This window comes from Ictidomys tridecemlineatus, chromosome 12, assembly GCF_052094955.1.
Source record: "Ictidomys tridecemlineatus isolate mIctTri1 chromosome 12, mIctTri1.hap1, whole genome shotgun sequence".
In the NCBI taxonomy this organism is placed as follows: Eukaryota; Metazoa; Chordata; class Mammalia; order Rodentia; family Sciuridae; genus Ictidomys; species Ictidomys tridecemlineatus.
The window spans coordinates 43,796,978-43,812,774 of NC_135488.1; the positions used below are offsets into that span (position 1 = coordinate 43,796,978).

Here is a 15,797-nt window from a genome sequence, read left to right on the forward strand (position 1 = left end):
GGTTTTGATTTTTGCCTATGAACAGATGTGTTCTTATAGCTGTGACACTATTGGTCTTTTCCCACAATTCCAATAACATACAGATCACATCTACCTCATTTTACTAGTATCATATATATGTTTGCACCTCAGACATTGTAAGTTTCTTGATAAGCCCAATTGGGTAACTTCTGTGAACATATAAATCAAGTTGCACATTGGCTGAATAAACCATCATCAGTTGAGCAAAACAATTAAAGTGGCCTCCAGGGAAACACACTATATTACTGTCCCCCAAGAGAATTTGATTTTTAAAATTTTGCTTAGCTGAAATATATTGACTTAAGCCACTCAATTTATCTTTTTCTGCCCAAACTTATAATGCGCTCGCTCTCTCTCTCTCTCTCTCTCTCTCTTTCTCTCTCTCTCTCTCTCTCTCTCTCTCTCTCTCTCTCTCTCTCTCTCTCACATACACACATACACAAACTCACTCACACATACACACACACAACGTATATATACATCTTGATGGTTATTCTAAACAATACTTTATTCTCTATCACAGCCCTTTATAGATAGGTCTTTACCTTCAAATTCAATAGCTACATTTCATAGATTAGTGGTCAAAATGACCAAATGATCTGATAGCATTTTTTTAAGTCTTACCATCAACACATAAATTGGGCATAACCCTTGAGCTTCCCTGTACCCCTCTCCAACTGTGCCTCCTGCTGTCTGACTGTCCCAAGTCAGCTGAACAGGTACCAGTGGAAAAGCTCACAGCCTTGCCAAGTGTCCCAGGGATCATTCTCCATCATTCTCTGCCCTCTTTCATCACTCTTTTTAGAAGCATCACTGAAAATGCATCATGTTTGTTAAATTGAAATTTTATGATGTCAGTTCAACACTTTGGAAAACTTTTTTTTTTTTTTTTTGGTATAGGGATTAAATCCAGGGGAACTTAACCACTGAGCCACATCCCAGTCCTTTCTTTTATTTAAAGACAGGGTCTTGCTGAATTACTTAGGGCCTTGCTAAGTTGCTAAGACTGGCTTTGAACTCACAATTCTCCTGCCTCAACCTCTAGAGCCTCTGGGATTGCAGGCATGTGCCACCATGCCCGGTTGGGAAAACAATTTTCACACTTTGCATTGAGGGCTTCTGAAAAGTAACCAATCCGCTCATTATACAGATGAATATAGTAAGGACACATGGAAATAGTGTTTCAAATCAGATATAAGGCTGTTACAACAATCTGCTAAATATGCATGCTATTTTTATGTATAGTTACACCTTACCTTCATTCCTCCGCCTAGGTAAATTGATGAAAATATGCACTTGAAATTAATTTTGATGGACATAGTACAACTCAAAAAGACTCTCCAAGTTGTGGCTCTCTGTAAAAGTGCCATACCCATCATCTGTTCAGGCAACTGCCTTATGATAAATACTTGGTAGCCACTTAAGGATATTAGAAACTGAGGGTAATCATCTGAAATTTAGAAACAGTCAAATCTTTACCGAAAGCAGGTTTGTACATGAACTCTAAATGGCATACAGTACTACAGAAAAAGGTTTCACTCCACAGTTCTATGAAAAGGAATTGTATTTTCAAATGACATGAACTAATCAAACACATCTCAGTATCACTGGGAAAAGTTAATGGCATGCCACCATATCACAGGAATTAAGCATAACAGAACCCAGAGTTAATTTTCTGATAATCAAGCCAAAAAAGCCAAGAAGTAAATGGAGCAATATAAAAATGAAACAGAAAAAAGACAAAGGTAAAGTTCCACCAAAAGCACATTTATGATATCACTGAAATGACTTGAGGAAACCAGTTAAACCCCTGGAGCTTTTTAAAAATTATTATATTTACAGGCAGGTCCTGTTACTAAAATGCCCTCCTGGTTATGTAGATAGAGCAGACCTCTGCTATTTCTCCAAAGTTCCCTCCCCTGGAAACAGGAGTAATGATAGAGCATATGATGTACAGCAAGGGCTCGAGAACGTTCTCCATTGCAGCAACAGCTGGATGCGAAGGGAGAGTCCCTCTTTCCCAAAGCATCATCCAGGTGACCATTCCTCTGCCTCAGTCCCACTTTCCATCTCACCACAGTTGCAAAATGAAACTCAGCTTCCAACAAAGCTTTCACACTGTGCTGTTCCTCCATTCCTTAGCTCCAAATTTCTCCTTGATGGAAGCTTCCAGAATGAAAACACAACCTGTGCCCCTCGGATGGGTTTGATTTCAATCAACATTGGAGCCAAACAAACATCTTTGATATGCAAATGTCTGTGCTCATGAATCACATGAAATTACTCCTTTTCTTCCAGGAGGTTACAGAAAATTGTGGATCTGTAAATGTTAACACACCTATGGTAAAGATGAAGAAATTGAGGGGCAGTAACTAAAGGAATCAAGTGAGCAGAAGAATTGGAACCCACAAAATCTGGGGGAGAGTTAACATTCATTTCGTGTTCTTTCATAAAGCAAGACTATTATAATCCTCATATGGAAGTATTTTGAAACTTTATAGCTAGAGAATATTAAAAGCATGTTTCATCGATAAATTTTCACAGGCAGAAAATCTTAGCAATATAATTTTTAAGTGGGAATTTAAAAATATCAAATAGAATTATGTACTAAGCTGAGGTGCTTGATTTTTACATATTTTAAACCGTATTACATTATATAATTAACCCCCTTTAGATTCATAAAATTCTCGTCTGCAGTATACAGAAGTTGGTATACAGATATACTGCTTTTAAATGTAGTTGAAGGTTTGTGTAAGCATGTACAGTTAAGAGAATAAAGTTAGGTGATCAAACTATTGTTGGTAAGAAAGTAGAAAGCATAAACTTACCCTTGGTTTCGTTTGCTGCTGCCCATTTTAACTTAGCAGTCCCTGGCCCCTGTTAACAGGAGCAACTGCAGTCTATTTTTAAGTCATGAATAATTTGCTTACAGGAGACTGTCGATGGGGTACATGGATATGGATGTGGGTAGAGAAGAAATGAAATACATTTTCTGACATTGATTTTCCATCTTTAATTATTCTCCTAAGTTTTTTTTTTCCCTCAATCAGTGGCAGAAGTGAATGTGAGCAAGGAGACTTTAAACCAACCTTGATTTGACCAGGTAAGGGTCGCATGCTACTGTCACACCTTTGCAATCCCTGTGAACTCCGAAATATGAAATGAAAGGAAGGCCTATTTACCTACTCCCTAGAGATTAAGTCCTTGCTAGTACTTAAAAAAAGATGCAAACATGTTGGTATTCAGAGAAATTCTAGAACCTTCTTACAGAGGAAATAACAAGTAAAATGATTCCTGCAAGATAACACAAGGTACATCAATTAACATTATGTTGATACCATTATGAAAACACAAATAAGCTCTGTTTTAAAAATCTCTCAAAAAATGCAGGTGGCAATGGTTTGATTAGTGATGTATCTGAATATGTCGTCCCACGAGTAGGAAGAGCAATCCAGCCATCAGAGAAAAAAAAATCCCAGCTGGAGCCAGGAAAAATGACCAGCCGTACAGGACGGAAGGGGTGAACTCCAAGCAGTCTTTCATTTTCATGCTCGTGTAGCTTTCCATGTCGGCCACTGCCTGGACCCAGATGACATACAGCAACACCACCAGTGAAAACAGGACACCTGAGAAGGACAAAACAAACACTGTCACTTTCTGAACTTGTTGCCGCAGAAATACTGCGTGAAACCCACCCATCACTTGAGGCTCTGCCTCTGCAGGTATCACTAGCTGCCTCCAATATGGGATGATGTACTCCTAGTAGGCTCACCCTTCATCTTCGATTTTCAGAGTCTTGTGGGAAGGTCTAATTCAGCAGTTGAACCATAGCCACTGCTGATGTGCATTTATCAGTACTTACCACTGAAGTTTGCAAACATCAGAGTCCAAATCCCAGTCCTTGTGGGACGGCGTTCTAAAGCTGGTTGGTTCTTTTATTGTATGCCTGGTTTGGGATGAGCACTGCAATACATGCTCTCTCTTAATTTATACAATAAAACAGCAAAATATGTACCATTACTACTTGCTCCCCTTTTTAAGAATACACAGACCCAGATGGTGGTTTTTAGAGCTAATTGTCAGCCCAGGTCTTTCTGATTATAGTTATACCATCATAACCCAGCTATCAAGAGATGCAATTAATTAGGACCATGAAAGTAAAAGCCAAGATGGGTACCAGACAAGGAAAGAGAAGAAAGTGCTGAACACACAGAGAAGAACATCCATGATTCTTTAAAACATGAAATGTACATACTGCTGGGCACGGCGGCACATGCCTGTAATCCCAGTAGCTTGGAAGGCTGAGGCAGGGGGATTGAAAGTTCAAAGCCAGCCTCAGCAACTTTGTGAGATCTGAAGGAACTTTGTGAGGCCCTGTCTCAAAATCAAAAGGGCTGGGGATGTGACTCAGTGGTTAAGCACCCCAGGCTTCAATTTCCAGTTAAAAAAAAAAAATACCTACTGAAGATTGATTGCACCATTTTCAAATGGTGTCTTGAAAGTTTGAGGGAAGGGTTGATGATAAATATTCTGAGGAATATAAAACTCCAGGCTCAAGATCAAAAGCCTTATGAAATGGAAGGAAGGAAATCAGGAAGGAAGGAAGGGAGGGAGATGGTAATAGAAGCCAACATAACAATTTATCAACAATTTCCACGTGACTCTAATACACCAGGCAAAGCCATACTTGGTTTTGAGAGTAGAGAAAGTATTACAGGCTGAACCATTGACCTTGACGTGTGATATCACAGACAGTTTTGTGAACTCTGAAGTTGGAAGAATACCTCTTAGCCATATAATTTTCAAGTAACTGTTACTATAATTACCAGAGGAGACTAACACCTCTGCACCAAGCTACAGACTACAGAGAGTCACTTATGCTGATTTCCTACCAAGTGAAAACTCCACACACAAGACACACAACCCAGGGATTCAGATGTGTCCCAAAGCAAAATATATCTGAAGGCAAATGTTATTTGTTCAAAAGTCCCAACTCGAACATACCAAGGATTATTACACTCATTGAATTACTCAGCCAAACCATTAGGTATTCTGTTAATCAGATTTCTGTCACTGTGACAAAATGCCTGATACAATCAGTTTATAAGAATAAATTGTTCTGGCTCATGGTTTCAGAATTTCAAGTCCATACTTGCTTGGACTTCTATCAATAAGCCTCCCTCCCTCCCTCCCTCCCTCCCTCCCTCCCTCCCTCCCTTCCTTCCTGATTTCCTTCCTTCCTCCCTCCCTCCCTCCCTTCCTTCCTCCCTTCCTTCCTGATTTCCTTCCTTCCTCCCTCCCTCCCTTCCTTCCTCCCTTCCTTCCTGATTTCCTTCCTTCCATTTCATAAGGCTTTTGATCTTGAACCTGGGGTTTTACATTCCTCAAAATATGTATCGTCAACCCCTCCCTCAAACTTTCAAGACACCATTTGAAAATAGTGCAATCAATCTTCAGTAGGTACTTTTTTACTGGAAATTGAACCCTGGGGTGCTTAACCACTGAGTCGCATCCCCAACATCTGTTGCTGTTGTACTTCAGTGAAGCACAAGATCATGGCAAAAGTGTGTGGCAAAGAAAAAAGGCTCAGCTCATGGTGGCCAGGAGGCAAAAACAGGGAATGGGCCAGGGTCCCAATGTCGCCTCCAGGAACTCCCCATTCTGAGGAATCCTCCCATTAAAAATCCCATTTTAGGAATCCTCCCTAAAAGTTCCACCACTTCTCAGTAGCACCACAGGCTGCCAATCAAACTTTTATTACATGGCCTTTAGGGGCATTGCAAATCCAAACTCTAGGGGGTATAAAATCTCCATGTTCTAATGCTAATATGTCTCAAAAGTAATGCAACTCTGCTACTTGGAGCAGAAACAGAGGCTTATTGATAGAAGAGATCAGCTTTTAAGAGCCTGGCCATCTATCACACTTTGCATATTAATTGCATTCCTACTGTACTGTGGATGCCTCACCCCAATTGAGCGATCAATTTTATAAAGAATCTTGAGGCATTAACACAGAAGAAAGGTTCATAAATATGTTTCAGTGTGCCAGTACTAGAGCTTGAACTTTTCTCATAATCAGGATACCAGGTACAGAGCAAGGAGGAATCAGCATAGATGCTTCAGTAATAAGAAACATCTTTCACATAGTAGTCTCCAGTGTGCATGCAAATACTGGTGCACAGATCAGAGAGAGAAAGCCACTGAACAACAAATATCTCATAAAGAAATAGTAAAGTCATAGATGTCAGCAAACCAATTCCTTAGAAAGCTGTACAGCAGATTTTGACAATATGGCCATGCTGTGTGTGGTCTAGTGACTCTGCCTTCCAATACATTTTCCAGCAAATACATACACACTGTTCTCTGGTAATGTGAAGGTCTGGCTTAGTTATTTGCATAATATCTTTTGGCTTATGCAAACACCGTGCAAACCTTAGTGTTGTGGTTTTTATCTTTTTTACATGATGTGAATCTCATGATTTCATATATCTTATGATAAAGGGAAATTGCCCTTGTGAAGAGCCAGTAGCTCTATTCACATCAAAAGTTGTAAAACTCAACTCAATTTAAGATTATTAAAAGTGTATTGCGGGTAATCACATAGATGATTCTTAATAACGAAGAATTAACTTATATTTAAACATTGTCATTATTTGAGAAGGAATCAAATTAGAAAAGCATTGAAGAATAGTCATTTCTATGACAACAGCCTTTAACTTGTTTACTAATTGAAGATGCAGTCCATTTAATTTGTATCAAATCAGTTTATGATTATATCTCACCCATGGGGTAAAGTAGTCAGTGCCTCCCTACCCATTAAATGACAAGTGGTGCTTGTGGTATGTGTGTATATGTGTGCATGTGTGTATGTGTTGAGAGAAAGAGAGAGAGAGAGAGAGAGAGAGAGAGAGAGATGGAAAACAAGCTAACCAACATTGGTAACGTGTTTACACCAAAGGGCAAAGATTTAGCTGATAATGCAGCAAGAATTTATCACAGGGCCTTACATGCGGTCTGTTGCCAAGACAAGAGGCAGAGGCTACTATTTATAGCTGCACTGAAAAAGAAATAAATGCTTTAAAACTGATTCGCGTCATGTGTCCTATCACCAGAAAATTCAGTTACAAATTTGAAAGGGATGGAAAACTAGAATAAGCCCTATGGCATTAAACTAAAATTGAATATATCAGTGTGAATTCATGATTTCCATTGGATGAATGGAAAGAGAGTGATTGATGGATGGATGGATGGATGGATGGATAGATAGACAGGAGAGAAGCAAATACAGAAGCAAGAGTGTCTGTGTGTTTCTTTTAAAACATGCATGTCTAATATGCTCTGGCTCTGCTCTCTGAGAGGGCCTAAAAGCATCATCACCAGTAGCATGGGTCTACCAAACCTTGACTTGCCCGGACCTTGACTTCTCAAGGAAACGACTGAAGCCAGGCTGCGTCAAGACGTGCACGATGACCCTGGGCATCTTGTGATATCAGAAAGTAAAGACGTGTTGGCAGAAAGATGGATGTGAGGCATTTCCCCAAAGCTCCTGGGTGAGCACAGGAGTGTTCGGAGGTGAAATGACTGGATTGTGAGGCTCTAGCCCACTCAGTCCCTCCTAGTTGGCAGGACTAGTGCGTGGGAGGTAACTTAAGCAAGTGGGGGGCGGTGACTGGAGGAAGAAGGTCAAGGGTGGGGGTGCCTGGAAGGGTTCGTCTTCCCAGTGGTCCCTTCTCCTCCCTCTCTCTGCTCCCTGGCCATCATGAATGAGCAACCTCCCTCCACCGCCCCTTCTACCATGATGTTCTTCCTCACCTCAGGCCCAGGGCAATGGAGTCAGCCAGCCACGGATTCAACCTCTGAAAGGGTGAGCACAAAATAAACTTCTCCTCCTCTCCCGTGTTTCTGTGAGTGATTTTGACAACAGCATCAAAATGCTGGCTAACATAGTGGTGTTTCTAGTAGCCAGTTTGTTGGGGCCTCCTATAGCCCAAACTGAGACAACGATCATCAAATACTGCCACATTATATCTTATTGAATAAAATAGGAAGCCACAGAAATAGAAACAGATTAGTGAATAAATAAATGCAGAGACGGGAAAGCTATCCCTAATAGTAGTAAACCAAATAATGAATGTAGAAGAAATGGAAGAATTAGAGATCACCACTTGGCATTCATTTAATGATAAGAAACTAAAAGGGACACTAAAACAGGAGTTGAGTTTGGATAGAATAAAAAGATATTTACATAGGCTCAGAATTTCTCTCCACAAAATACTTGCTAGTTTTAAAGGGGGATATATTAACTGTATCCTAAAGAAATGCAGTGAATGACCACCATATTCAAGTGATCAAAGTTAACATCACCAGGGCTGTGACAAATCAACACCACATGTCACTCGATGGACCGCACTGGGGAGAACACAGCATCACTGCTGTGAGAGTGTACCCCAAAATGCAAAGCCCAAGTTCAGTCACAAAGGAACAGCAAACACCCAAATTCAAGATCATCCTACAAAATCAAAGACCTTTATTTTTTCAAGTGTCAAGGTCATGAAGGCCACTGAAGGACTTGCTCTGGTTTGGTGGAGACTCCAGTGACACAACAAGGAAAGAGGATCCACAATTCAGGATTAGATCCTTCTGCAACAAAGACATTGATGGGACATTAGCAAAACTCAAATGGAGACTCTGGGTGAAAGGATTCGCAGTTCCGACGTTAAACTGGAGATAGTCTTCATCAAGCCCAAATGAATGACTTGAAAGCAAAAGTGTGGCAGAAGTCTGTGGCCTTGTAGGTTGGGAGGAAGATAGAGGAGGGGGAGACAGGGAGGAGGGGAGTGAGGGTGTGCATCCACCCAGCAGTACCTGTCTCCCTTTGGTGGGACAGCGTGACTATTAATGGGCAGTAACAGCCTTGATGTGGTCCACCTACCACGCAGAATGTCCCCACTGGGACAAAATAGAAGACTATTATTCCTTGATATTGAAAGACCCCAGCACAAGAATAGGGAAGTCTAAGCCTTGCAGTATAGGAACAGAGAAGTTCAAATCTTGCACCCTGATACCACAAGATGTCCCAAGTAGATAACTCAGACAGAAAGAAAAAGTAAACTTAAGCAAACAGGGCAAAAACAGGAACAGAGTGAGACAGAGTGCAATCTTAGGTGAAAGAACAAGTTTACCCCCCAGGTGACTTAAAGGCTGGATTCAGAGGAACTAATAGAGAGACTGTTGCTGTGCTAAGCTGAAAACTAACCCCCAGTTCCCTATAGTTCCCTATAAAAACTCTGTACCCCAGAGCCCGGGTGTGCCAGTCACCGAAGCTCTGGCTGAGGTTTTGCTGTGCACCCGCAGGCGCCTGTGTGAGAATAAACGCCTCCTGCTGTTTGCATCCAGTATCTTGCGTGGTTCATTCTGGGTTGGGGATCTGTAGATCTTTCAATATCTCTTAAGACTCTCATTTATATAAATAGAAACAATAACTGGCTGAAGGAACAGATAAGTTACATTTCCAACTCATTTGCCCCAGTGATTTTTAGCAGGAATAGGAATTATTGCTAACATTTAGGTAGCAATTTGTTTTTAAATAATATTATTTGTAAATTTTATCATATATTTTTAAAGCACAAATTTATTTACAATTAAATTTTATGATACTATTTTTTTAAAGTCCAATTTTAAAATTCATGACATAGGTCACTGGAGGCAGAGTCAAAACTTGACACGAGGGGCTGGGGTTGTACTTGGTGATAGAGCACTTGCCTGGCACATGTGAGGCACTGGGTTCGATCCTTAGCACCACATAAAAATAAAACATGGTACTGTGTCCATCTACAACTAATAAAAAAAAGTAACATGATGAAAAAAAAATGTGCACCAAAGCCCAAGAAGATTTATGATCATAATAAAACCAGGGGCGAATAATTGGCACAAAGAGAACACTGAGTCTCTTATTGGTACCATGTGGAAAAATCATTCAAACTTATGAATTTGCATGGATTATCTTACAAAGTTAAGAAATTTTCCCAAAGGAACTCTTTTTTTGAGACAATGGACATATAAAATTGCATCACAAATAGACATAGGAATGTAATTGAACTATGAAAACAAAATATAAAATATACATAAACGTCATATGACAATCACCATATGGAACAAAAACATGAGAATTACCCCAAGTCCAGGTCAAATACTGAGAAATAAAAGTGTGCCTCCTTAATATTTCACAAAAACAAGAACATAAAATAATGCATGCTGTAAAAATCTTTTTTTACTGCTTTTATTAAAAAAAAAACAGATTTAAAAATACTTTCCCTTGGGAGAAAATTAGCCACAGAAATGAAACTTTTCTTCTAAAACAAAAAAATTAGGCAAATGGAACTTCTTTATTCTTGTCTTGTACAGACATGCTTTTGTTTTAAAGAGAGGGTGTTTTAAATTTATTTAAGAAGGATAAACTTGAACTTGAACCATTTGGATATAACTAAACTTTCTCTGAATGTGATTTAGATTAAATCAAAGGCAGTGATCAGCTGCTTGGGGAAGAAGCATCAATTCGAGCCTCTTCTTTGGCTTCCAGACAAATACAGTGGCAACTCATGTCAACTTCCAATAGGCTTAAGAAAGGCTGTTGGATGTTGTAATTTTAAAAAAAAAAATGTGTTATGAAGGAAGAGAAGGTGGAAAGAAATTTAGAATTAGAAAATGTCTCTCCTCTACTTGGAGGGTGCAAGCACACTAGACACAGGATGTGATCCAGCAAGCGCATCCACAGAGAAGTATGAAGTAAACATCATAAAATCCGGAGACGATAGCATCAGCTTACTCATTGAGGCTATTTTCAGAAGATGAGAGTGAGGTCTGCTCTGATTGGTTGTCCACCAGGGTCACACATTTCCCCTGAGGCACATCTCAGACTAGACCTGGAAGGCAGGTGTGGCCATTAGGATGGAGACATTCACGACCTCCCAGCAACAGGGAAAAAATAAGGAGGCAGTGGAGGGGCGGGGGCAGGTAAAATTTTAGGTGGAACTGCTGGTGAGCTAGCAGGGGAGTTTGTGCTAAGCACAGAGACAAAGACAAAATCTGGGGGGTGTGAGAATGTCAAGGAGAGCAGCCTTAGGAGAGTGGTGAACTTTAGCCAAGAGAAAACTTATAAGGGATGTGTTTGCTCTAATTTTCTAAGAAGCAGCATAGCAATTCATTAAGCATGGTAATCATGGCTGGGTGCAGTGGCACACGCCTGTAATCCCAGCCACTCAAGTACAGAGGCAGGAGGATCACAAGTTCAAAGCCAGCCTCAGCGGCTGAGCAAGGCCCTGAGCAACCTAAGGAGAGCCTGTCTCTAAATAAACAATTTAAAAGCAGGGTGGGGATGTGGCTCCATGGTTAAGTGCCCCTGGGTTTAATCCTCAATACTAAAAAAAAAAAAAAAAAAAAAATCAGAGGAGCAGTGATCATGAATGCTTTTCCTACATCTGCCTGCTGGACACTGAACAGCCAACTAACAACATGCCTGTGGGGAGCTTTTTCAGGTTTTAATCTTTCTCATATGAGCACTCATTCAATGAGCCTATTCTTGATATTTGAAGGTATTATATTAAACCCCAATAGTCTGAAGGTTTTTCTAATGGGTGAAGACATTCCCATCTCTTGTCTCTCTTTCTTATTCATTTAATTATGTATGCCTTATAGAGTAAAATGTACATATTCCCAGTGTGTGATCTGATAAATGTTGACAAATGTAAACACCAGTGTAGTCCCAACCCACTGACAATGTACTCCTCACTCAGAGGGGTCCTGTGTGCCCATCATTTCCCCACCCACCAAAGCCTCTATCACAATGGCGTGGTTTTGCCCTTAGAACATCCTGTAAGTGAAATCATAATGATATGCTGCCTGATGCTTTCAGCTGTTTTACTGACCATAACGACTGAGAATTCATCTGTGCCTTGGAGGTGCTACTCCATTGCCTGAGTACACCCCAACTTGTCTATCTGGTCATCTTCGGATGAACAATTGAGTTGCTTCTTGATTTCAACTCTTAAGAATTAAGCAACTAGGGATATGTTGCTTTGCTATGTTCTAAGATATATAGAGAGTTTTGAAATGATGGACAGCATTTGCTTAGACAAATAGTTTTGTTTTTTAATTGCACTAAGAACACCAGGTCCTACTGATAGAGTAGGTAGAGACCTGAAGTCCACAGGCTAAAGGTCCTTCCCTTCTCTTCAATGAGACTTGCTAAAGCTGACTGAGAACACAGTTCTTTTAAAAATTGCCTTAATTATCTTCCCTCAAACAACAGTTTTCCAAACAAAACTTTTGACAGTTGCTTAAAAGCACTCAGAGTGATTAAGTTTTCCAAGTGCCTGAGGCACAAGGATTGTTTTGTGACTGGTTGTTTTTAGTCCCTTCATTCATTTTAAAACTTTCATTATTACTGGCAACATTTTAAAATGACATGTAAATGAACATCATGCAGCTTAAGTGCAAAATGCACACTGTCACCAGGTCTCAACCTGGGAACACAGCATCACTCACTCTCTCACCATTTTTTTTCCTGGACTCCTTTGGAAAGAGAAGTGACTCTCAAAATACTTGGGGACCCTCAATTAGGGGATCAAAAAGGAGAAGAAGCTGGCTTTGTGAAGACCGGCAGGCGGCTTCATACTATGCCCTGGGGCCCACGGGGATTATTGGATTGGAGTCCTGCATTCAGGAAAGACTCCCAATTAGACTTTGGATGATATCTGCAAATGATATTCTATAACAGTTCCCTATTACCCCGTGGTTTGGTTTTCAATGGTTTCAGATTCCCAGGGTCAACTGTAGGCCAAACATATTGAATTGAAAATTCTAGAAATAAGTAATTCATAAATTTTAAATGACTTTTATTACTGTATATTGTTGCAATTGTTCCATTTTATTTGGTAGTTATTGCTCTCAATTTCTTACTGTGCTTAACCCATTATGCCTCAGGTTTTTAATTTTATAAATATTTCAATAAAATTAATACAGGAGCATTAATATAGGTTGGAAATGTTAATCTAGAACATATATATTATTATGTTAATTAATATTAATTATCATTACAATTATTAATTACATAATTCTATTATCATTATTGTATAATTATATTATATACTATATGTAAGTGTTTTAGATGTTCCACATCTGTAACAATGGGACAAAATGGGTTAATTTAGAAATGAAACTTTGTCATCAGGACACATGCATAGGGGAAAAAAAAACATATTATGTATCGTTTTCAGGAATTCATGGGCAATCTTAGAATATACTCCCTGAGCGTGGCAGGGGACTATCACATATAGGGTCATTTCACCTATGCATTTTTTGAAGTATAGAGCATTAAGTAATTAAACACAAGCACTTTTGAAATGCCAGGTATTTGCAAGCCTGTTTTCTCCTTTTATGTGCTAGAAACCTTAAGAATTGCGGTGCTTGAGGCCTTTCTCAGTCCCCAGGAGCCCCGGGTATCATACTAGCAAAGGATGGGGATCCAGCAGGCGGACTTGCTCTCAGAGCTGGATCCCCAGGTCCAGCACGTACACTTCTCTCTACACGTTAGATAAAGAAAAAGGGAGATTGCCAATTCTACATTTGTTAAAACGTAAAACTCATCATCATATTGTAACCTATATCCAAAGCAATCTCATAATTACTGCATTCATTAAAGAATGAGATAGTTTTTCTGGGAAAATAAGCTCAATTTTTAAAAAATAGTTTGGATTGTGTTTTGTAACAATTAGTTCTTTCTTCTTTACATTAATAGGCTATTGTTTTCTCTTATACTAAGCTTATGCTCATTTTGATATACCATATTTCAGAAAAATGTAGAACAACTCCTGCTTCCCTCCATTCTTCAGTTTCTCAGAACTTGTTTCCTGCTGATTTTTCTCCAATTGTCTGAGACAACTGCAATCCCTTACATAGTAATATCCTGGTTACACCTATCTGATTTCCCAATATTCCCTGCTGCACACTCCAAATTCATTAATTTGAATTTTCCACACCACCTTCCAAACTCATTAATTGCCTCTTCTCTTTCATTTTTCCAGACTCATATTTTTGAACCCACATAAAGCATATTGGATTTCCCAAACATTTCTGACTTTCTTAGGTTGGCATGATAATTATCAGATATACATCTGTATACTCAATACTCTGTTCTCTATTGACAATTATGATCCTGAGGTTTTAGGCATCCTTACAATTAGGATTTAACCTGGAAAGCAGAGTTTCATTGAATGTTATTACTCACAATAACTGATTTTCAGGACATTGTTTTTTTAAAAGTATTTATTAGTTATTAATGGACTTTTACTTATTTATTTGTTTATACGTGGTGCTGAGTCAAATCAAACCCAGTGCCTCACACATGCTAGGCAAGTGCTCTACCACTGAGCCCCAGCCCCAGCCCTCAGGGTATTGTTGATGGGCACAAGCCTGGATTCTGACCACAATGGTTCAAATCTCACCCTAAAGTTTCAGTGGCCAGAAAACTCTACACTTTACTCAGTACACTTGAGAAGTTTTGTTACTTCTTCATCTAACTGTCTTCATTGGGAAAATAGAAATGAAGGGCAAGTGTCCCTTCAGAAAACAGTCTTGAGGCACGGAATGAGACACAACACCTGGCACCATACTTGAAACATAGCCTCACCTGATAAACATTAGGCTGTGTTTGCTATCATCATCCTTCTTAAGCTCTGGCATGAGCTACTGCTAATGTCTAGAAACTATCACTCTCTGAAATCTTTTAAAGCTTTGCATGTGACTGAGTTATTTCAGGATGGCCAAGAAGCAAAAGAATCATCTCCCATGGCCCCTTCTAGTTCTAAGAACTAAAGTGAGGAAATGATTACCTCAGTGTCTTACTACAACTCTCCACAAGGTGGCACCAGTCATCCCACAGTCCTAGTACTGAACCTCTTGAACAGAAGATGAATCCAGACTTCTACTACTTCACAATAAGGAAGTTTTCTGCTTTAAGAGTGCAGTCAAGTAAGTCACCTGCCCCTCTCTACCAGGCCTTTAGTTATAGAAAGTAAAAATTATTTCTAGAACAAGCCCTGAGCATAAGTCAATATGGTAATTCTAATAAGACTATACCAAATGGGCCTTTTTCCATAACAAGAAAATGTGAAGAAGAAAAAAAAAAGTCTCATAAAAATTATACAATTGAGTTAAAAAGCCAAAAAAAACTTTAGCCATTCTAGTTGTTTTTGATCAAATTGACTATTTGTGGGGAGATGTGGAATGAAAGGCAAATTAAATTCTTACTATACTGAGTAAATAGTAGATGCTACTAACATAGAGAGTTTAGAAAAAGAATAAAACTGTGGGAATTCATTCTGTCTTTCCATGGCCAGTAATAATCTTGACATATTACTTATCTGAAAAATCCCTGAAATTAATGAAGATTTATTGTACCCCATAATAATATGTCATGTGAGTGAAAATATTCACTTACCTGCCTTAGCTCTAATTCTCAGAAGAAAACAGATTTTTTTTTAAAGAGGGAGATATGAGAGTTGGGAGAAGTGTATTTACTTCGATTTGAAGTTCAAGGTTTTCCAGAAAAATTCCACCAAATTTATATTTGATCTGGCCTCTTGATCCCTAGATTTGTCTGGACAGGAGTTAGAGCATGGCCCAGAACGTCTCCAACAAGGACACAGAAGAGCCATGTGAAGGGGCGCTCAGGACAGCCACCTCTCTCCCTGGAGAAACCACTACTCTGTCTCTGCTTC

General features: G+C 39.4%; 1 protein-coding gene across 1 annotated transcript in view; it reads right to left on the reverse strand.

Moving 5' to 3' along the window:
• Positions 1 to 296: 296 nt before the first annotated feature.
• The window catches only part of Tmem182 (transmembrane protein 182), a 54,126-nt gene continuing 38,625 nt past the window's right edge, over positions 297 to 15,797 (reverse strand). Inside the window, exon 5 of the mRNA XM_005338493.5 lies at positions 297 to 3,647. Within this exon, the coding sequence (XP_005338550.1) occupies positions 3,427 to 3,647 (221 nt within the window). The 3' untranslated portion in view covers positions 297 to 3,426. The remainder of the gene's footprint in view (positions 3,648 to 15,797) is intronic.